We start from the raw sequence: 21805 nt of genomic DNA, 5'->3' as shown, positions 1-21805 counted from the left end.
AATTTTCAGATTCATATACTAGCTGATTTGGAGCTGTGTTTAACATAGAAAAAAACTGTTATCATTTTTAGAGACTGCATAGGTGTTAATAATTTGAGGACAGAGAAGCATTACTAGGGTGCAAACACTGGTTCCAGCCACATCCCAGCAAGTGAGTCACTTCTTGTCCCCAGTCTTGAAACCTGAGATCCAGATCCATGCAGTAGGAAGAATAACCATTTACTACATCCCATTGGTTAATACAGTTATTAACAGTTAGTCAAAACCATAATATTCTATTGTGTTTCTTTTATTCATGAGATATGTCACATGTTATAAAATTTACAGTTTTATAGTTGTGTATTTTTTAATATATTTACAAAACTGCACCAGTCACTGCCTACTCCAGAATATTTACATTACCTCCTCAAAATCCCATATCCATGGCCGGCGCCGTGGCTTAACAGGCTAATCCTCCGCCTTGCGGCGCCGGCACACTGGGTTCTAGTCCCGGTCGGGGCGCCGGATTCTATCCCGGTTGCCCCTCTTCCAGGCCAGCTCTCTGCTATGGCCCGGGAAGGCAGTGGAGGATGGCCCAAGTCCTTGGGCCCTGCACCCGCATGGGAGACCAGGAGAAGCACCTGGCTCCTGGCTTCGGATCAGCACGATGCGCCGGCCGCAGCAGCCATTGGAGGGTGAACCAACGGCAAAAAGGAAGACCTTCCTCTCTCTCTCTCTCTCTCTCACTGCCCACTCTGCCTTGTCAAAAAAAATCCCATATCCACTAGCAGTCACTATCTGCTATCAGGGAACAATATGAAAAAGACAAATTTCTTTATGGTTAAGTTCAGAAACTTGCAAAGTGCTTTCTTTCCAGAGTGTCAGGATCTGATTACTCTCTTTTAAAAAAAAAAAAATTACTTATTTGAGAGGTAGAGTTACGGACAGTGAGAGGGGGAGACTGGTCATCCATCCGCTGGCTCACTCCCCAGGCTGTAGCAGAGTAGGATTGGGAGTGGAGCAGCCGGGATTCAAACCGCCACCCATATGGGATGCTGGCACTGCAGGCGGCGGCTTTACCCACTATGCCACAGCACCAGCCCACTGCTCCACTACCGATCCAGCTCTCTGCTATGGCTTGGGAAAGCAGTAAAAGATGGCCCAAGTGCTTGGGCCCTTGCACCCATGTGGGAGATCCGGAATAAGCTCCTGGCTCCTGGCTTCAAATCGGCCAAGCTGTGGCCATTGTAGCCATTTGGGAAGTGAACCAGAGGATAAAAGTCTCTCTCTCTCTCTCTCTCTCTCTCTCTCTCTCTTTCTCTCTCCTCCCCCATCCTCCCTCCCTCCCTGTAACTCTGCCTTTCAAATAAATAAAAATTATTTAAACAGAAAAATAAAAATATGTTTTAAATAAAGTGCAAGAGGCGAAAACAAATTATCTCATTTTAAAAATGACATTAGAGTGTTATCCTGTGAACAGTCTCTCTGCTTCACTCTCTTCTGAATCTCACATAAATATAATCTGACACTGAGTTAGGTGTTAACTGATACTATATCTTACTCAGTCAACCTGCAGTTAATGTTATGAGGCAGGAAAATGAGATGTAAACTAACCAAGATTTTCACTTGGCCTGGAATGTCCTATGATTGGTTATACACAGATATTTTACAAAGTTTGTGGGAAAATGGAGTTTAAAGGATAAATTTATTTTTGGTGCAAAAAAAAAATGTTTGAAATTCATACATACTTGTTTTCATACAACCATTTTCCATGAACTTTTTTTTTTATTTGAAAGGTAGAGTTATGAGGGGATGGAGAGATACTTTCATCCACTGTTTCACTCCCCAAATGGCCACAACAGCCAGGGCTGAGCCAGGCTGAAGCCAGCAGTCAGCAGCCAGGAACTTCATGTGGGTCTCCCTTGTGAATGCAGGGGCACAGGGACTTGGGCATCTTGCGCTGCTTTCCCAGGCACATTAATAGGGAGCTGGATTGGAAGTGTAGCAGCTGGGACTCCAACTGGCACCTATAAGGGTTGCCAGCATGGCAGGCAACAACTTAACTTACCCACTACACCACCCTAGCCCTTCCATGAACTTTGCAAAGATCTGTTGTATAGCACCAGTTTCAAAATTTTGAATGAATACCCCATAAGTACCTAGAATCATTGCCTATCTAGATCTTCTCTGTTTGGAAAGGGCGTTAATAATAGAATTCTTTGAAAATAAGAACTGCTAAAAATTGGATCAGCCGCCTCATAATGAAGGGCTTTTCCCATCAAGGAAATTGACCACTTTGTGGTAACCTCTCATGCAGGAATATTACTGTTGCTACATCTGGCGGGAAATCCAACTACACAACTTCTAAAGTTATTTCCTTTATTAAGATTTCACAAAATTCAAGAAACTAAGACTGACTCTGGGTATTGGTATTGTTTCAGTGGAAGCTTTCTGTATTTTCTCTTTGACGTATGAGGTGTCAAAGTATTAAATGTTGAATCATAAGCAGCCTTCTCTTCTTCCAACATTGCCTACCATGTAGGAGGAATAATTTGAGCTACTTCTATGTCCACAAAAGTTTTAATATTTACCCACTAAAGAGTATTCTGAAGGTTATGTTGTAGAAAAATCTTCATCTTTCAGAGGCTAGAATAAGTATGAATCAAACGCCAGACGGAATTGGATGATCATTTTGGGTAGTCACCATTTGCGCTCACTTCGGCAGCACGTACACTAAAATGTGTAGTCACCATTCGAGATAAACTATTTGAAATCAGATCTTGTGTTGTTCATATTGCTGCTGAATGTTGTTATTAATTTTCATGGCAAATCTTCCCCCCACCCGTAAGAAAATGTTAGTGGAATAATACATTGAAAACAACATCAGAATCTAAATCATGGAGGGCAAATGCCCTGCTTCTCATTTGAGTTCAATTTTAGGCACATATGCCAGTGCTGTTATAGGAGGCAGCAGATAATGTTTCTGTTTTGCTTTTTGTTAGTCTTTTGATGTGTTTCTTTAAACCTTCTCTTTGTTTTAAATATGGCATATAAGTAGGCTTAATGTGACTGTTAAGCCTTTTTCCTGATGCTGACAATATAGTGGTGAACCAGATAGCTAAGGTCACAATTGAACTTACTGTGAAATGGAAGATACAAAAAAGTAAATCATTACATAATTATGAATCAGGAGAGGAAGAGGACAGAGTACACTGATAGAAAAATAGAGTGAGGGTGACAAGAGGGCACTGCTTTAGATAGGGTAGAGACCCTTTCAAAGTCATAATTTAAGCTGAGCCTTGAAGGCTAAGTAATGTTCCAAGTAGAGAAACCAACATGTGTCAAGTCGTAAGGTGCCAATAAGTCTAATTTCGTTCACTTTTCTTTATTTACTGGAATAAACCATAAAGATGACTAGTTTCACTTGCTACTGAAATTATATATTTATTGCAGTTTATTTCCATTGTCAGCACCAAAAAATAGTCCACCCTTAACCTTTATACCTTCAGTCGACTACTGAACCACTCAAAGTATTGCATTTAATCTCCATTTAAATACAAGGCTGCCTAGGCATCCCATATAGGAAATTTTCAATGCATGTTTATTTCACTTTCCTTCTCCCTACCCTCTAGTGTTGTTGAACGTTTGCTGACAACTCCTCCCACCCCAAACCCCAGGGATATGTAGGATTTGTTGTAGGGATAGGGAGGAGACATCCAATACATTGTCTCTATTCCCATTCTCTCTGTTTTAAGGCTCCCAGGAGTCTCCACTCCTCCTCACTCTGTCTCAGTTTGACTACTTGAGCTCAGGTCACTTCAAGAATGTTGCCAGGATATTCAGCAGTCTAGGAGAAACCAAGTCTTTGGTACCATTTCACCCTGCCCACCATGCCTCCCACTCATTTTTGTTTCTTTCTGGGTCCCAAGCCCCTCTGTTAGGCTCTCTACTACATGATTTCTTTATCAAGACGCTGCCCTCATTGATGCTGAATGGGAGGTGAAGTAGGGAAATATAGAATTCCTTTGACTTCCTCTTCTTTGGCATTTCCTGGGTAGTGGTTCTCCCAACAGTTTTAAAGAAATGCCTTGACAGCCAGAGCAAGGTGTGGTTTTGGTCGGCTGCTTAACTGGTAGAGGATTGGCATTCTGCCCATCACTGGCAGCTCCAGAGAAAACAGAACACCTGATTTCAATAGTAGCGAAGACTGACTTATGTCCCTGATCCCATATGAAGTTACCTGCCTTACAAAGCAACTCATTTCCCAGGACGGTGCCGTGGCTCACTAGGCTAATCCTCCGCCTGCGGCACTGGCACCCCAAGTTCTAGTCCCGGTTGGGGCACCAAATTCTGTCCCGGTTGCTCCTCTTCCAGCCCGGGAGTGCAGTGGGGGGTGGCCCAATTCCTTGGGCCCTGCACCCGCATGGGAAACCAGGAGGAAGCACCTGGCTCTTGGTTTCAGATCGGCGCAGTGCGCCGCCAGAGCAGCCATTGCAGGGTGAACCAACAGAAAAGGAAGACCTTTCTCTCTCTTTCTCACTGTCCACTCCACCTGTCAAAAAAAAAAAAAAAAAAGCAACTCATTTCCTGGCAGGAACAGGGGTAATGGTGTGAGCGGGGAGGGCATCGGGCCTTCAAAGCCTCTCTTTGCCTTTGTTTTTTCCATCCTTAGTGAAACTTGAGCGTGTTGGTATAGATGAGCCCCAAAGTCTTAGTTCCAACATACCATGTTTCTAATTTTCAGTCATCTTAGCAGTGTTGTCTCTAATGCCAACATGCATGATGTTTATATTGGAAATCATCTCAGTATGTGAGCCTGATACATACATGGAAACAGACCCTACTAGTCAAGCTGGATGGGTACATTCAGCTCAAAGTACAGGTTGGATTGTAGTTGAAAACTTTGTACCAACGTTATATCTTACTGCAAGTTTCTTAAAAGCAATTCTATATACTATGAAGGTGAAACCAGCTAAACCTAAGTTAATGTATGTCTCCAAAGAGTGATAGTTATATAAATTGTGGTGAAAGACTTAAGATTTGCTGCTTTACTTTGTCAGAGGGATCAAATCACACTGAAGTAGCACATTGCTATGTAATTTTGAATTCTGTTACTCTAAATTGCTCCCTCCTTCTTTTTCAGGAGCTATTGTGACAATCTTGGTTACCATCCATTAAGTGCTGCTGACTTTGGAAAGATCATGAAAAACGTCTTTCCAAACATGAAGGCACGTCGTTTGGGCACAAGAGGCAAATCTAAATATCCTTTACCGAAATGGTTTTAATAGTCTCTTTGGGTTCTCACTTATTGTAGAACCATCTGTTGTTGTAGTTCAACTGGCAGCTATATTTAGAAATAAATTTAGATCAACAGATATAAACAACTCAAATGTTACTTAGTAGAATGATTACAGATATTATTTTCCCAGCTATTTATCCAACTGTAAAAGAAAGCAAATAATGATTCATTTCTATATTAGGGTTGTGATTGATTCTTACCTGGTTCTGTAACTGTGAAATATTAATGGTCTGATCTCCATTGCTTTAACAATAAGAATTATTAAACCATACTAAAATTTCACCAATTAAAAGTTATATCAAAGTAGAGAAAAATGGTAGCTTATTCTGTTCTCTTACCTTTAATTTAGAAACATGGGGATCATTTTGGCAAAAAAAAAAAAAAAGATATATACATCATTCAGAAGTATTTCCTAAACGTTTCTTATGAAGCTTGCATTGAAAGATTAATGTTCACCTTGAAGTATTTTTCAGCCAGCTATTTAAAGTGTGTATTAAAATTAAAGCAAGGGCATAGAAAATGTCCTTCATGTGATGAGGAAATGCTTAATGAGCAAACAAAGTAAAGAAGTGAAAATTAAAGTTCTTCCTACTCTTGGAAGAAGATTGTGAAATAGAGGGTCTCTGTTAGTAGAAGCACATTTGCTTTCTCCCTGCTCAGCTCTTGGCCTTTTCCAAAGCATAAAATTGGCTACTGTGGAGGAGATGAGAGAAAGGGGAAAGGGGGGAGGCAGCTTTTCTAAAATGGTTCCAGGTGTGTTCTACCCAGTTGTTGCATGACATGTCCTTGATTCCTGAATACAAACAGAAATGTCGTGATGTGTCTTTGGCATGTTGTAGGCGATAATCCTGTGTGTTTCAGTGGAAAAAAAAGAAATGAAAAGGTTAAAGCCCTTGTGACACTCTTAAGGGTTGTTTTTGTCCCAGTGCCCTGGGCTAAAGTTTCCCTTCCCTGTGCCAGGTTTCCATCTGGCTATTCCTTTCCTTCTGACCTGTTTGTTACTGGCACAGCATATTAGGAACATTTATTCATAAAATTTATAACAGATGAGAATCATTGCATTTAAGACAGTAATATTTAACATTCCACAAGGACTATTCCAGTTTAAAAAGAGTGAAAGTGTCCAGAGCTCCTAATATTAAGGTTTTTCTTACTGAAGAATTCAGAGAGTAGATGTTATGCTGGTTTTATTCTCATTTCATATATGGTTATTTCTCAGGTGCTATCTACATAATCAGTTCATTTAACTTCAAGTACTTTGACCTTAACTATTTATTACATATTGCTACAGTGGACTGAGAAAAAAAGCTTTTGTTCACATGCCAACACTGCCCAACCTTGACTTTCACAAAACTGGAGATGGGGTAAGAAGTACACCTTTTACTTTTAACAAGTAGAATAGTACCTTTATATCAGCATTGAAATTCATCCTGCAAAGTATCATTTAGATAAAACCAGGAACAAAAAACTGTGCCTTTACAAAGTAAATGAGAAAAAAAAAAAAAAAAAACCCACAGTGCCTGAAAAGTATTAGCATGTGTCACCACATTAACATGAAATTTACTGATTTGTAGATATGTCCATGGTGTATAAGGAAAAAGTCATAGGAGAATATATATTTTTCAGAAGAAAAAGAGTGACAACTGGCATAGTTTGTTTTATTGCTATTAGAAAAGGCTTTTAGATTCAAAACATCTATTAATCTTCACCTGTGGTTAATACTCATTTTAAAAGTTTTTCATAGTGCTGCTGATTGCTATATACTGGAGGGTAGGAGTTTCTTACTTGCAAAGGAGTTGTTGTCTGCCAACAGGTTACCTCATTGTGTTTTCATATAACAGATTTAGATTTTATCTCCTAATTAAGAATGCATATCTTGCATATGCTTCGATTTAATGTCTCTGAATTGTCTTTAAAAGTTCCCTTGTCTTTTTCCTTGTCTAGTTGGAAGGAGCTGAGCCTTCTGGGCAGCTTCAGAACATCGACGAGGAAGTCCTGTCTTCCGCTTGCCGCCTTGTGTGTGAGTGGGCCCAGAAAGTGTTAAGCCAGCCATTTGACACAGTCTTGGAATTAGCCCGCTTCCTTGTCAAAAGTCACTATATAGGCACCAAGTCAATGGCAGCTCTAACTGTGATGGCAGCAGCACCAGCAGGTATGAAATTATTGCTTACGTGCTAAAACTGAGGTATTACTCTGTTTACCATTGGTCACAAAAGAAGTATTTGACCAAAGAGCCTCATCCTTTTAGTATTTGTGTAAGTTCACTCTTATTCCACTGCACACTAAATTTTTTTTAAGATTTATTTATTTATTTGAAAGTCAGAGTTACACAGAGAGAAGGAGAGGCAGAGACAGGAAGAGGTCTTTCATCCACTGGTTCACTCCCCAGTTGGCCGCAATGGCCAGATCTGTGCCAATCCGAAGCCAGGAGCCAGGAGCTTCTTCAGGGTCTCCCACATGGGTGCAGGGGCCCAAGGACTTGGACCATCTTCTACTGCTTTCCCAGGCCATGGCAGAGAGCTGGATCAAAAGAGAAGAGCCGGGACTCAAACTGGTACCCATATGGGATGCCGGCACTGCAGGCAGCAGCTTTACCTGCTATACCACAGCGCCAGCCCCAACATACTAAATTTTAATGAGTTTGTTGAAGCAACAAAATAAAAATAATCCTTTGATTATAAAGTCTAATATTATATTTTTATAGATTGGTCCGTTGGAATATAAAACTATTTAGATGTAGGCATTTGGCACAGTAATTAAGACATTACTTGGGACTACCTCATCCCATGTCAGAGTGCCTGGGTTCAAGTTTACCTCCACTTCCAGTTCCAGCTTCCCACTAATGCACACCCTGGGAGCAGCAATAATGGCTCAAGTACTTGGGTCACTGCCACCCATGTGGGACACATAAATTGAGTTCCAGGGTCCTGACTCCCACCTGGCCTGGCCCTGGCTGTTGCAGGCATTTGGGAAGTGAACCAGTGGATGGAACATCCCTCTCTGTTTCTCTGTCGGTGTGTCTCTCTACCTTTCAAATAAATAAAAAATTTAAAAAACCAAAACTTTAAAAAAATTAGAAATTAAACGATTTGAATTCTCCCGCTGATGTGTTATTAGTTTTCCCATTACTATTTTTTAAATTTAAAGCATATATGTATCTAAATTAACTACTAGAATTAAGATCATGCTAAATTTGAAATTCAATGCTACTCTTTCTCTACCTCTCCAATAGCTGAAACTAAATTTAAAGCCAGGGAGGGGGAGCGGGGAAGGTGCAGGCATAGCAGTTGAGATGCCCACATCTCATCTCAGAACACCTGAATTCAAGTCCTGAGCTCCACTGCCAAGTCCAGCTTCCTGCTGATACACACCCTGGGAGGCAGCAGGTGATGGTTCAAGTAATTAGGTCCCTGCCACCCACCTAAGAGACTTGGATTGAGTTCCCAGCTCCCAGGATTTGGGGAGTTAGCCAGTGAATGGTAATATTTTCTTGATTAGATACAGTTATAGATATAGATATACAGATCTCTGTGTCTCAAATAAATAAAATTTACATTCGACTCCTATTCCAGAAACTAATGCTCATAAACACAATGATCATTGTGCACCATGATAGATAACTTTGTCTCACAAACTTCCTTTGAGACATTACTGTAAAATAAGGAGGAATATTAACATGAAATAATATTGATGGAATAAATGTACCCTCCTAAGTGAATAGCTGTGTGTGTCAGTTCTGATGAAATTTTTAGTGTCTCTTTTAGTCATACTTCATAAACCTAAAGAGCGAAGAAATTGCTTTCTAACTCTAGAAAGTTAACATCTCTATGAAAGAACACATCCTACCATGAAACTTGTTTTCCAAGGCCTTTTTGTTAAATATTTTTAAATATACAATAGATGTATCCTAGCCAGAATTGTAGTGTCTTAATTCACTTCCTTTTTTAGTATCGTAACGTGTACATGTTAATATTAGTTTTCTTTGGCTTTACGTTTATCAGAAGCTTTCAGCATCTCTATGTGTGTATGTGACCCATCCTCTCACTTTATGGTCAGTAGAAAATCCATTTTAACATAGTCTCCACAAGAGCTAGTCATAATTTTTTCTGGGCACATGTAAGCTGTGTGACCTAAATCTGTTCATTTCTACTTACCAATAAGCAGGCAAATGCTTGGCCTGCAGTAGCTAGCTAGGTGACTCACATATGTTACTTATCTGATTCCCCCAGCAGGCCAAAAAGATAGGTGATACTTATCCCCAGTTTGCAGCTCAAGAAACAGGGAGGGTAAGGAACTTTTCCATGAGTAAATAAGTACCAGAGGGGCCGGCGCCGTGGCACAGCAGGTTAATCCTCCGTCTGCAGCGCCGGCATCCCATATGGGCGCTGGGTTCTAGTCCTGGCTGCTCCTCTTCCAGTCCAGCTCTCTGCTGTGGCTTGGGAAAGCAGTAGAAGATGGCCCAAGTGCTTGTGCCCCTGCACCCGCATGGGAGACTGGGAGGAAGCACCTGGCTCCTGGCTTCGGATTGGCGCAGCCATCTGGGGAATGAACCAACGGAAAGAAGACCTTTCTCTCTGTCTCTCCCTCTCACTATCTATAACTCTACCTCTCAAATAAATAAATAAAATCTTAAAATAAGTACCAGAGCTAGGGTTTGAATACTGATTTCCCTGTTGACTGCAAAGCACAGGTTGAGTGAGTTATACCGTACTGTCTTACCTTCTGGCAAAATGAGGCATTAGAAGACGTGGACCCTTCGACTTTCTGTTTCCTCTGCCCATACTGAGAGTGAGCGAAGTTCTTGGATGCAAGGTTGAAGACCCAGGAGGAGGCGTCACAGGGAAAAGAAACATGACTCTCTCTGTAATGTCTCCTACATTGTTCACAAGTCTGACTGAAAAAAATCTTGAATGAATAATGAATCAATTATTAAAGGGTAAAAAAAGGTGTGGGGTTTTTTAAAGTATTAAAAATTACATAAACAGATACTTCAAAAAGTTTGTGAGAAATGAAGTAAAAGATGAGTTTATTTTGATGCAAAAAAAAAATTTGAAATCCAGGCAGATTTTTTGTACTGTGCATTTTTCATGAACTTATGTAAAACCCCTCATATGTAAATAGGTGTTTTTCCCTGTTTTTAAAGCAACCAGCCTGGGAGGCTAAATGCTTTACCAGTTGTAAGATGACTCAAAGCAATTTTTTTAATCGCTCCTTAAATTTTGTTCTCAGCCATTAATATTATTTTTTAAAATATCCTTGGTAGTAGATTAATTTTCATCCTTTGAAGGTGAATTTTATTTTTTTATAAATACAGTGTCCATATTAAGAACAGGTTGTGTTACAAATGCCCTTTTGTAAGTCAGCTGCTTGGAACTCGTTCCTGTCTAGAAGTCCTGGCAGGAGGGATAAGACAGCCAAGCTGTGAGCCGCGGGCAGAGGCTCTCCAGGGTGCAGGTGCTGAGAAGCTGAGCTGAGGGTGGCGGCTAAGACAGAAGAGTACAATTTGAGCTGGATTTCCAAAGAAAAAGTGGTACCTAAGTGATCGAGAAGGGGTCAGAAAGGTGAAGGATTATTAAGGAGAGAGTGTGTGGGAGAGACTTATGAATCTTCTTGTTCTCTCCCTGCCCGCCCCCGTCCCCAGTTTGTGGCTATTGAATGGTGGAAAGCAGCAGGGGCGAGGAAGAGCAGGGCTTACCAGCAAGATTGTGTTGTCCTCCGCTTTCTTCTCTCTCCTGCTTTTGCTGACCACAGCTCGCTCTCTCAAGCTCTCAATGCCGCAACCTAAGTGTGAAAAGAACTTTTTAAAAAGATGAATTTTTATTACTTAATCAGATTTTTTCCAATTTATGTCTTGCTCATTTTATCATTTTTGCCCACTGGCTTTGTTTTTATTTATTTATTATTATGACAAAAGAAAACTTGATGTAGTAATACAATAAATTCCCACTACTGTTTTAGTTTTCTTAATTGCACTTTTTCAGAAGATGTTGACCTTAAGAATTTCTGCTTCTTAATTTCTCCTATGTCACACTGGAACAACCAGCAATTAACATAGTAGTGCCTATTTTTATGAATTACTAGTAGGATCCAAAACAATTTCCCCATATAAATTTTCTTCTAAGATATGGAGTGGTGTCAGCAGATATTTATTAAATATCTCTGTGGACTGAATATTGAAATCATGAAAATGCTTAAGTTTCAGATTAGAGAAGAGGGCAAAAAAAATACTGATGTGATAAATATTGTCTTGGTGTTTATCTTAGCTCTTGCACATTCATGTTGTGGCTTACTCTCTTCAGAATTATCTGTTAGTGTTACTGTAACTGAAATTCTCCTGAGTTAAACCATATTTTACAGTGTCGAAACCATATTGATAAAGGTTTATAAATTGGAAGTCAAATCCTTGTTTTTATCAAAGAAATCACAAATTATAATTTTCTGGTTTGGTTGCACTGCCCAGTAGATGGCCACATAGTCAAAGCAATTGAATTTGCACTACCTTCTATAAAAGGAGAGTGCTTACTTTAGCATTCCTTTCTGTCTATTTGCAGGAATTAAAGGAATTCCCCAGCCTTCTGCATTTATACCTACAGCTGAAAGTAATTCCTTTCAGCCTCAAGTGAAGACTTTGCCATCTCCTATTGATGCTAAACAGCAACTGCAACGGAAAATCCAGAAGAAGCAGCAAGAACAGAAATTACAGTCCCCTTTGCCAGGAGAATCCGCAGCAAAAAAATCGGAAGGCTCTACAGCCAATGGCGTGGCTAACCTTCCCAATGGAAATCCTGCAATCCTGTCTCCCCAGCCTATTGGTATCGTTGTGGCAGCTGTCCCTAGTCCCATTCCGGTAATATCATTAAATAACATTTGGCCATACTGGGTGGGTGGGAAATCAGTAGTTTAGTTAAGACACGGATGAGGGGTGGGTGTTTGGCCTAGCAGTTAAGATGTGAATTGAGATTCCCACATCTGCCATGGGAATGCCTGGGTTCAAGTCCTGGGTCTGCTGTCTACTCCAGATTCTTGTTAATGTGCACTCAGAGAGACAGCAGGTGGTGGCTGAGTTACTTGGACCCCTATCATCCATGTGGGAGACCCAGACTGGGTTCTCAGCTTCCAGCATTGACCTGTCCAGCCCTGGCCACTGCAGGCACTTGGATAGTGAACTAGCTCCCTGTGTGTGTGTGTGTGTGTGTCACTTTCTCTGCATCTCAAATATACAAAGCAGTTAATTAATTTTAAAAAGTGGAAGGTAAGAAGGAGACAAGTTTAAGTTGTAGATATATTCATAACCTGGGACCAGCATGTAGCACTATAAGCTAGGCTGCTGCCTGGGATTCTGGCATGCCATATCAGAGTGCCAGTTGAAGTCCCAGCTGCTCTGCTTCCAATCCAGCTCCCTTGTGATGCACTTGAGAAAACAGCAGGCGATGGCCCAAGTATTTGGGTCCCTGCAACTCCCACAGGAGACCCAGACTGAGCTACGGGCTCCAGACTTCAGCCTGGACCAGCCCCAGCCATTGCAGCCATTTGAGGAGTGAACCAGTAAATGGAAGATCTCTCCCTCCCTCCCTCCCCCCATCTCTCTCCCACCTCCCTCCCTCCCTCTCTCTCTCTCTTTCCTTTCTATCTCTCCCTTCCTCCCTCCCACCCTGCCTTTCAAATAAAATAAATCTTAAAAAAAAAACACTCATAAACTGACACTTGTCTTTGCTACCCTTCAGTCATTTATTTTTCACTCCAGATAGATATTGTTAATCACAAAGTGAGCCATAAGATTAACATAATGAAAAAGTAAAGATCTAAGACCTACAAAGTATGTATATGATCAGTCAGAGCTTTATGTAACAATGAGTATATTCAGAGTTGTTTGTCCCTGGCCAAGTGACATTATGCAAACTTTCTGTAGTTTAAACATTTTTCCTTTTAACATTCAGATGGGACAAAATTGCAATATGTATTTATAATACTTTAACATAGGCCGGCGCCGCGGCTCACTAGGCTAATCCTCCGCCTAGCGGCGCCGGCACACCGGGTTCTAGTCCCGGTCGGGGCACCGATCCTGTCCCGGTTGTCCCTCTTCCAGGCCAGCTCTCTGCTGTGGTCCGGGAGTGCAGTGGAGGATGGCCCAAGTGCTTGGGCCCTGCACCCCATGGGAGACCAGGAGAAGCACCTGGCTCCTGCCATCGGATCAGCACGATGCGCCGGCAGCAGCGCGCCTACCGCTGAGGCCATTGGAGGGTGAACCAACAGCAAAAGGAAGACCTTTCTCTCTGTCTCTCTCTCACTGTCCACTCTGCCTGTCCAAAAAAAAAAAAAAAAAAAAAAAAATTCTAGGAAAAGCTCTTAAAAATACTTTAAAAAAAAAAATACTTTAACATAGGCTCTCTCTGTAACATGCTAGATATAGGAATAGGAACTTGGACAAGTCCCTTTGTGACTCCAAGTTTATTTCCTTATCTGTAATAGTTTCCTATCTCACAGCTGAGGATATAATGAAGGACTTTTAAATGAGAGTACATCATGCTGAAATAAAGTACTGTATGGTAATATTGAGAATATTATTAAGGAGATATTTCATCTTGTGTTTCTTGTTCTTATCATCATTCTCACATCAAATCATTAAAACATGAATACTAGGAACCACTCTGTTCACTGTAGAGCAAACTTGGGTAGACAGTTCAGGACCTTTTTCAAAGTTGTTTAGTTACTAAAGTCCGAGGTAGAAGAATTTTGGTTTTTTTTTTTTAAAGATTGATTGATTTGAAAGACAAAGTTACAGAGAGAGAAAGACACACAGAGAAAGAGATCTTCATCTGCTAATGCACTCCCAAAAGACTGCAGTGGCTGGGGCTGGGCCGGGCCAAAGCCAAAAACCAGGAGCTCCATTCAGGTCTCTCATGGGGGGTGGCAGGGGCCCAGGGACTTGAGCCATCTGCTGCTGCTTTCCCAGGCACATTAGCAGAGAGCTGGAGTGGAAGTGGAACAGCCAGAACTTGAACTGGACCTCGTATGTGATGCCAGCACTGCAGGCAGTGGATTAACCTGCTGCACCACAGCACCAGCCCCCAAGGAGGGGGGAGCTGATATGATAGTATCTGATATGACAGTATCTCCTTCGAGCCATCTTCTTGACATAACTTCTTTAAGACCTTTTCCTATAATTTCCTTAAATCATTTCAGTAAGTATTCATCCCAGGTATAAAGTTTTTAGTCTCATTTACCAAAAAGAATCTAAGGATGTTCTCATGTGTTACTGTATTTTGTACTGCATTGTATCATGGTTGCCTTTATTAAAATATCTATCTGGTTGTATAGAACCTCCTCTAGAATAACTCTTCCAACGTAGGAATCGTCTTTATTTTTCTCTTTAACAGTAACATTTAATAAATGCCTTACTACCACAGAGACAAGCTACTGTGTATGCCCTACACTTGTTTAGTCTGGTGTTTTTTGTTTTCTCTTTTGACAGGTCCAGCGGACCAGGCAATTGGTAACTTCACCAAGTCCAGTGAGTTCATCTGATGGCAAAGTTCTTCCCCTCAACGTGCAGGTGGTCACTCAGCACATGCAGTCTGTGAAGCAGGCACCAAAGACTCCTCAGAACGTTCCAGCCAGTCCTGGGGGGGATCGTTCTGCCCGGCACCGCTATCCTCAGATTTTACCCAAACCAGCCAACACCAGTGCGCTCACCATCCGCTCTCCAACCACTGTCCTCTTTACCAGTAGCCCCATCAAGACTGCTGTTGTGCCCGCTTCACACATGAGTTCTCTGAATGTGGTGAAAATGACAACAATATCCCTCACGCCCAGCAACAGTAATGCCCCTCTTAAACATTCTGCCTCAGTCAACAGTGCTACAGGAACGACGGAAGACTCCAGGAGTATCCCACAGATCAAGAACGGTTCTGTTGTTTCTCTTCAGTCTCCGGGCTCTAGGACCAGCAGCACTGGGGGAACTTCCACTGTGGAAGTGAAAATGGAACCTGAAACATCAGCAGATGAGCATCCTGTGCAGTGCCAAGAGAACTCTGACGGGGCTAGAGCTCCCCAAGCAACACCTAGTGCCCTTACAGGGCTGAAAAGTAATACAGAGGGAGCAGCGCAAAAAGCTTCCAGTGAAGGCCTCGTTGACATCAAAGCAACTAAGGTCTGTGACCAGAGGACCAAATGTAAAAGTCGCTGTAGTGAGATTCTGCCAGGCACTTCAACAGGCAATAATCAAAGCACTGTCACTCTCCCAGTTACCACTCAGAACTTAACTTTCACCAGCACCAGCTCACCATCTAATGGTGACTCAATAAGTAAAGACCCTAAATTATGCACTAAAAGTCCACGGAAACGACTGTCTTCTACATTACAAGAGTCCCAGGTGCCTCCTGTAAAGAAACCAATTGTGGAACAGCTTTCTGCAGTTGTCATAGAAGGTCAGAAACCAGGCAGTGTTAAGAAGGACCAAAAGGTTCCACATTCAGGGAAAACAGAAAGTTCAACAGCAGGTGCTCAGATTCCTAGCAAAGTATCAATAACTGTCAATTCACACATAGTGGAAAATCAACCCTTGAATTCTTCTGCCCTTATTATCAGTGATTCAGCTTTGGAACAGCAGACAACACCATCATCATCTCCAGACATAAAAGTAAAACTTGAAAGGAGTGTCTTTCTCTTGGACACTGATTCTAAATCAGACGGCAGCTTTAATCCAAATGAGTGGCAACAGGTCACTAAGGATTCTGAGTTTATATCTGCCAGCTGTGACCAACAGCAAGCTATAAGTGTTATGACAATTCCTGAGCACTCTGATATCAGTGACTTAGAGAAGTCTGTTTGGGAATTGGAAGGAATTCCACAGGACACATACAGCCAGCAGCTACATACCCAGATACAAGAATCTTCTTTGAATCAAATACAAGCACAGTCTGCAGATCAGTTACCTCTTCAGTCCGAACTGAAGGAGTTTGAGCCTTCTGTTTCCCAGACAAATGAGAGCTACTTTCCTTTTGATGATGAACTTACACAAGATAGTATTGTGGAAGAGCTGGTGCTTATGGAGCAGCAAATGTCAATGAACAATTCGCATTCTTATGGTAACTGTCTGGGAATGACCCTTCAGAACCAGTCAGTAACTCCAGGAGCTCCCATGTCATCTCATACCTCTAGCACCCACTTCTATCATTCAATCCATAGCAATGGCACACCAATCCACACACCCACACCGACTCCTACACCAACCCCAACCCCAACCCCAACCCCAACTCCAACATCCGAAATGATTGCTGGGTCTCAGAGTCTGTCTCGGGAGAGCCCTTGCTCCAGGCTAGCCCAGACGACACCTGTGGATAGTGCTTTAGGAAGTAGCCGACACACACCCATTGGTACTCCACATTCTAACTGCAGCAGTAGCGTCCCTCCCAGCCCTGTTGAATGCAGGAATCCATTTGCATTCACCCCAATAAGCTCCAGTATGGCCTATCATGATGCCAGCATTGTCTCAAGTAGTCCTGTGAAACCAATGCAAAGACCCATGGCCACACACCCTGACAAAACCAAGCTTGAATGGATGAATAATGGGTATAGTGGGGTTGGTAATTCATCAGTTTCTGGCCATGGCATTCTCCCAAGCTATCAGGAACTAGTGGAAGACCGTTTCAGGAAACCTCATGCTTTTGCTGTGCCTGGGCAGTCTTACCAGTCTCAGTCCCGACACCATGACACTCATTTTGGTCGTTTGACTCCTGTCTCTCCTGTGCAGCATCAAGGTGCCACTGTAAATAACACCAACAAACAGGAGGGTTTTGCAGTCCCTGCCCCTCTTGATAATAAAGGAACTAATTCGTCCGCCAGCAGCAACTTCAGGTGCCGGAGTGTGAGCCCCGCTGTCCATCGCCAACGTAATCTTAGTGGAAGCACCCTCTACCCAGTGTCTAATATCCCACGGTCTAATGTGACCCCCTTTGGAAGTCCGGTAACCCCAGAAGTTAATGTTTTCACAAATGTTCACACAGACACATGTGCCAACAGCATAGCTCAAAGAAGTCAGTCAGTTCCATTAACAGTCATGATGCAGACAGCTTTCCCAAATGCTCTTCAGAAGCAAACAAACAGTAAAAAAATAACCAATGTTTTGTTGAGTAAACTTGATTCTGACAATGATGATGCAGTGAGAGGTTTGGGAATGAACAATCTGCCCTCCAATTACACGGCGAGGATGAATCTCACTCAGATCCTGGAAACTTCCACTGTTTTCCCTAGTGCCAATCCACAGAATATGATCGACTCCAGCACTTCTGTTTATGAATTTCAAACACCATCTTACCTCACCAAAAGTGATAGCACCGATCAGATCAGTTTTTCTCCTGGAGATAATCAAGCACAATCTGAAACTGGAGAGCAACAATTAGATTTCACTAGCACTGTTAAAGACCTGCTGAGTGGAGACAGCTTGCAAAGCAACCAGCAGCTGGTAGGTCAGGTAGCATCTGATCTCACTAATGCTGCCTCTGATTTCTCTAGTGATATTAGGTTGTCTTCTGAGCTCTCAGGCAGCATCAATGATTTGAACACTTTAGACCCAAATCTACTGTTTGATCCAGGTCGTCAGCAGGGACAAGATGATGAAGCTACACTGGAAGAATTAAAGAATGACCCATTATTTCAACAAATCTGCAGTGAATCCATGAACTCCATGACTTCATCAGGTTTTGAGTGGATAGAAAGCAAGGACCATCCTACTGTTGAAATGTTGGGTTAAATTGTGTTTTATAATATGTAGCACACTGTATCTAAAGACATATGTATTGTATTTGTCTTAATGGAAGTGCCTCCCGCAGCAGAAACACTTACTATTAATTGTGACATTTTAAAAGCGTTTGCTGCAGAAGTGGTTTCTTCTTCAGTAGGAAATGGTTAGACTTGCCTCAGTTCTTAACAAGTTTCTGAAGACAGTAGGCTGTAGAAGAGCAAGTATTAGGTTTTTAAATTTTATAATGTTCCCCATTTAATCACATTGTTTGCTAGTAAAGAATTGACTAGCCAGCTTTTACAAGAGCAGTCTAGATCTTTATTTCGTATAAGTTCATTTTAATTCATCAGTTAATCTACACAGAATTCTGAAGAAACCATCGGTTTTAGGTATAGCTATTTTGTTGTTGGCATTATCTTTTAGATAAGAAATCATAGCGAAGATGAACTGTAGACGAGAAGGTCTTCCTTGACACAGGGATAATATTCAGGTTATTATAAATATTTAGGCTTGAAGCATAGAGCTACTGTAGGATGGAGAATCTCTGTAGGACTTTCTGGGGCTTCAGTACCATTTATATCCACAATGAAGGGCTTAACTAGGAGAGAAAATGGAAAATTAGGTATTAAGGAAAGCAAAAGCTGCACTAAAATTTTTAAGAGGAAAAACGAGTAGCCATTTATACTTGTGACCTTGCATTAGTCTTATTTTAAAATGTTGATTTTAGTATGGAGCTAGCACACAGAGATGCACAGGCACACACATACACACACACGCACACACACAAGTCGTTATTAACTCTAGAATGTAATTTAATGGAGTAAATACAAGTATGTTAGAAAAATGTTTCATATTTTATTATTTACTAGTTGAGATAGGGGTATTAGAAGGAAAAACATTTTAATTTCAACAAAATGGTTGAATGTACATATTAAAATTCTATTTAAAATTTATTTTGAGGTTTTTCATTATAAATATTCTTTAGTAATCAGTTTTTTCCTCCTCCATTTAGTGACTGACTCCTTCACTCCTGCTGAATATAGGAAAGCAGTTTGATCATGGGATCCCTTTGAAAAACAGATAAACAAGGAGATAACAAACTGAATGAAAAACATTTTACCACCTAAGGTCTGAAGCCACATATCTTTATATCTCTGATAAAACAAAGGGGATATCAGTAGTACTTGAAGAAGAGGAGCATTTTATTACATGCTTAATTTATTTATTGTGATAACCACAATTGCAAAAGAAGCAAAGCACTCAGGATTTGTTTTAAAATGTTTCTCTCTATGGCTCCCATTTTGTTTTATGGATAATATTTATGAATTTCACATTGACACAAATCTGCTCACTAGTTGACAGCTCCATTTAAGTGTGTTTCAAGATAACTTTCAAGGAGGTTTTTTAATTGCCATTAAGTTTTTAAAGCTAACATTAACCCGTTTGCTTTGCTACCTTGAACCTAGCTAGGCTTTTTATTTTTGACCTTCATTAGAAAGCCAATCAGAAAACTACAATCAATGAATATTTAACAAATGTGAAGAAAGGTTTAATTTAATAAGGTTTCATTGTTCAATAAATTTGCAAGCTAGGGTATTAACATATTTTGATAAATAACTGGTGCTAGCATTGGCTCAGAGGTTTATATATTGGTATGTCCTAGTTATTGGCATTTGTGTGTGTTTGCTGTTATCTTGATTTAATGATCTGTTAGATTTTTTTTCCTTGATGCTAGTATTTCTTCACTGTACATTGAGACACAGCACTACTGCACACCAAAGTATGCAATACCCAAAGGAAACTGTGTGATTTCTTTTAACAAATGATGGGAGCCTTTCTATATGAGATACTCTGAAAAGGAGATTTTGAGGCCATTCTAATCCCTTGTTTACATTATTAGCTTCCTACTAATATAAAAATAATGGAAATCTTTTTTGATAAAAATACAAAGACTGGAGGATTTTTAACCCCCTGTACAGTATCGCAGCAAACTCTTTAAATTTGATTGAATTCGTCCAGCAAACTTTCTGGGGTTCTATATTGCACTAAATTTGTTGAACCTGTGGTAGGCACATCTCTTAGGATAAATGCAACCAATACAGTCCACAGATTAAACTTTTTAAATGTGTTTCATTATGAAAAGACAAAATGTCATCAAAGTGACAGATAAAATTGTCTTATGTAGCAATGTGCATTGATCTCAATGAGATATTTCTATTTCTTATTCTCTTACATGAGAATATTACAGCAGGAAGAATTAAGTTTAGTTTGCTTCACCATGTTAATACATGATCACAAAATGTGCATGAGTGTTATTGACTTATCTTGTACAGTACTAGGTATTCCTGTAACCACTTTTTTTTTTCTTGGCTGTATTGAAACTGGTTCACTGTTAACCAGGCAAGCATAGTTATTCACAAGTTATTTACTTTTTTATGTTTACTAATTCTGCTTAGTTATTGTTGAATATGTTCTTTTCTGAGATTTTCTTTGTTTTGATGTTTAAAACATTTTGCATACTGTTTATCATGATGAGACTTCATGAAGTAAATAATTTTGCATATAATTGCAATAAGCACTGACTTTTGAACTGAAAAGAAGGAAAGTGTTTTTTGTGCAGTGCATCTGAGGTTCAAATAATAGTCTTGTACTACAATGTGCTTTACTACATCATAAATGACAAAAACAAGCCCTGTTTCATGTTTTCATTTAGTGCAAAAAAAGTCAGACTTCCCCCGTGTTCTGTTGTCTGTTGTACCTGCTGAAACTACAGTAGTTGAATATCGCGGAAGCATTTCAGTTCTCTTTTTTTATTGAAAGTGCTCAAAAATTGTTTTTTAAATGTTTTCAAAAACAATTAAAAACATTTTATATTAAACTGACTGGATCTTAAGGTGATTTGTGGGATGTATTTTATTTAGACAATGTGTTATTTTCTAGATAGACCCAATGCTGTTTTGTGATCTCATAACATTTGAGGAAGTGGATAAAAATCAGCACAAGGCAGAATGGTGCTCTGCCAGTGATCCCAACAAATACACAAATATTTCATGCATTGGAACACTGCTTTTCACTTTATATCTGTTGCCAATGAATGGTACATGGCACAGAGCTTTATGTTGTCTTTAAAAAAAAAAAAAAAAGAGTACCTTCTCTTTTGTTCTTTCACATAAGGTGAGCTTTAAAATGTTAGCCTATGGGGTGCCTACATAGAGGTATCCCTGGACTTTGAACAGAAAAATAATAGGAAGGGGGACAATGTGAAAGCACAGCTTTGCTCAAAACCAATATAAATATTTCCATTAACTAGAAATACAGAATGCTAACTATATTGAACTGAAGCCAGAACCTGGGATGCAAGTCCAGGAAGCAGGCAGAAACAGCCAGAAATATCAGCTCTTGCGAAGGAATGAAACCAGTGTCTGGGATAGAGTTTCCTCACTCTTGATACTGAGAAACAGCAGCAAATAGTGCCTGGCATTATAATTTATGTTGTGGGCATGTCCTGAGTCAAACGGCCTGCTCATCTGTGTGTTCAGATAGTTTTTGATCTGTGATAGCCCTACCATCACCACAGGACTAGAGCCCTGATTTTGGACAATTTTGGACAATTGGCAGTTACAAAAGCAAAGAAAGAAGAGAGTGCAGACTGGGAAGGAAAAAGTCAAAGAGGAGGAAGACTCACACAGGCTGAGCCTGCAAACCAAAATTCCAGAGCACTTACGTAAAATGAAACCAAGAAATACTATCAGTGACCACTCAAGATAAACTACCTGGTTGTTACT

At 40.6% G+C, this 21805-nt stretch overlaps 1 protein-coding gene across 1 annotated transcript in view; it reads left to right on the top strand.

Annotated features, from left to right (window-relative positions):
- RFX7 (regulatory factor X7) overlaps positions 1-20902 on the top strand; it is a 161594-nt gene extending 140692 nt beyond the window's left edge. Inside the window, exons 5-9 of the mRNA XM_062205970.1 lie at positions 5123-5243; positions 6562-6642; positions 7223-7430; positions 11830-12125; positions 14751-20902. Coding sequence (XP_062061954.1) covers positions 5123-5243; positions 6562-6642; positions 7223-7430; positions 11830-12125; positions 14751-18029 — 3985 coding nt within the window. The 3' untranslated portion in view covers positions 18030-20902. The remainder of the gene's footprint in view (positions 1-5122; positions 5244-6561; positions 6643-7222; positions 7431-11829; positions 12126-14750) is intronic.
- Positions 20903-21805: the final 903 nt, after the last annotated feature.

Source organism: Lepus europaeus, chromosome 11, assembly GCF_033115175.1.
Source record: "Lepus europaeus isolate LE1 chromosome 11, mLepTim1.pri, whole genome shotgun sequence".
Taxonomy (NCBI): Eukaryota; Metazoa; Chordata; class Mammalia; order Lagomorpha; family Leporidae; genus Lepus; species Lepus europaeus.
The sequence above is the reverse complement of the archived record's forward strand: the minus strand, read 5'-3'. Positions and strand labels throughout refer to the sequence as shown.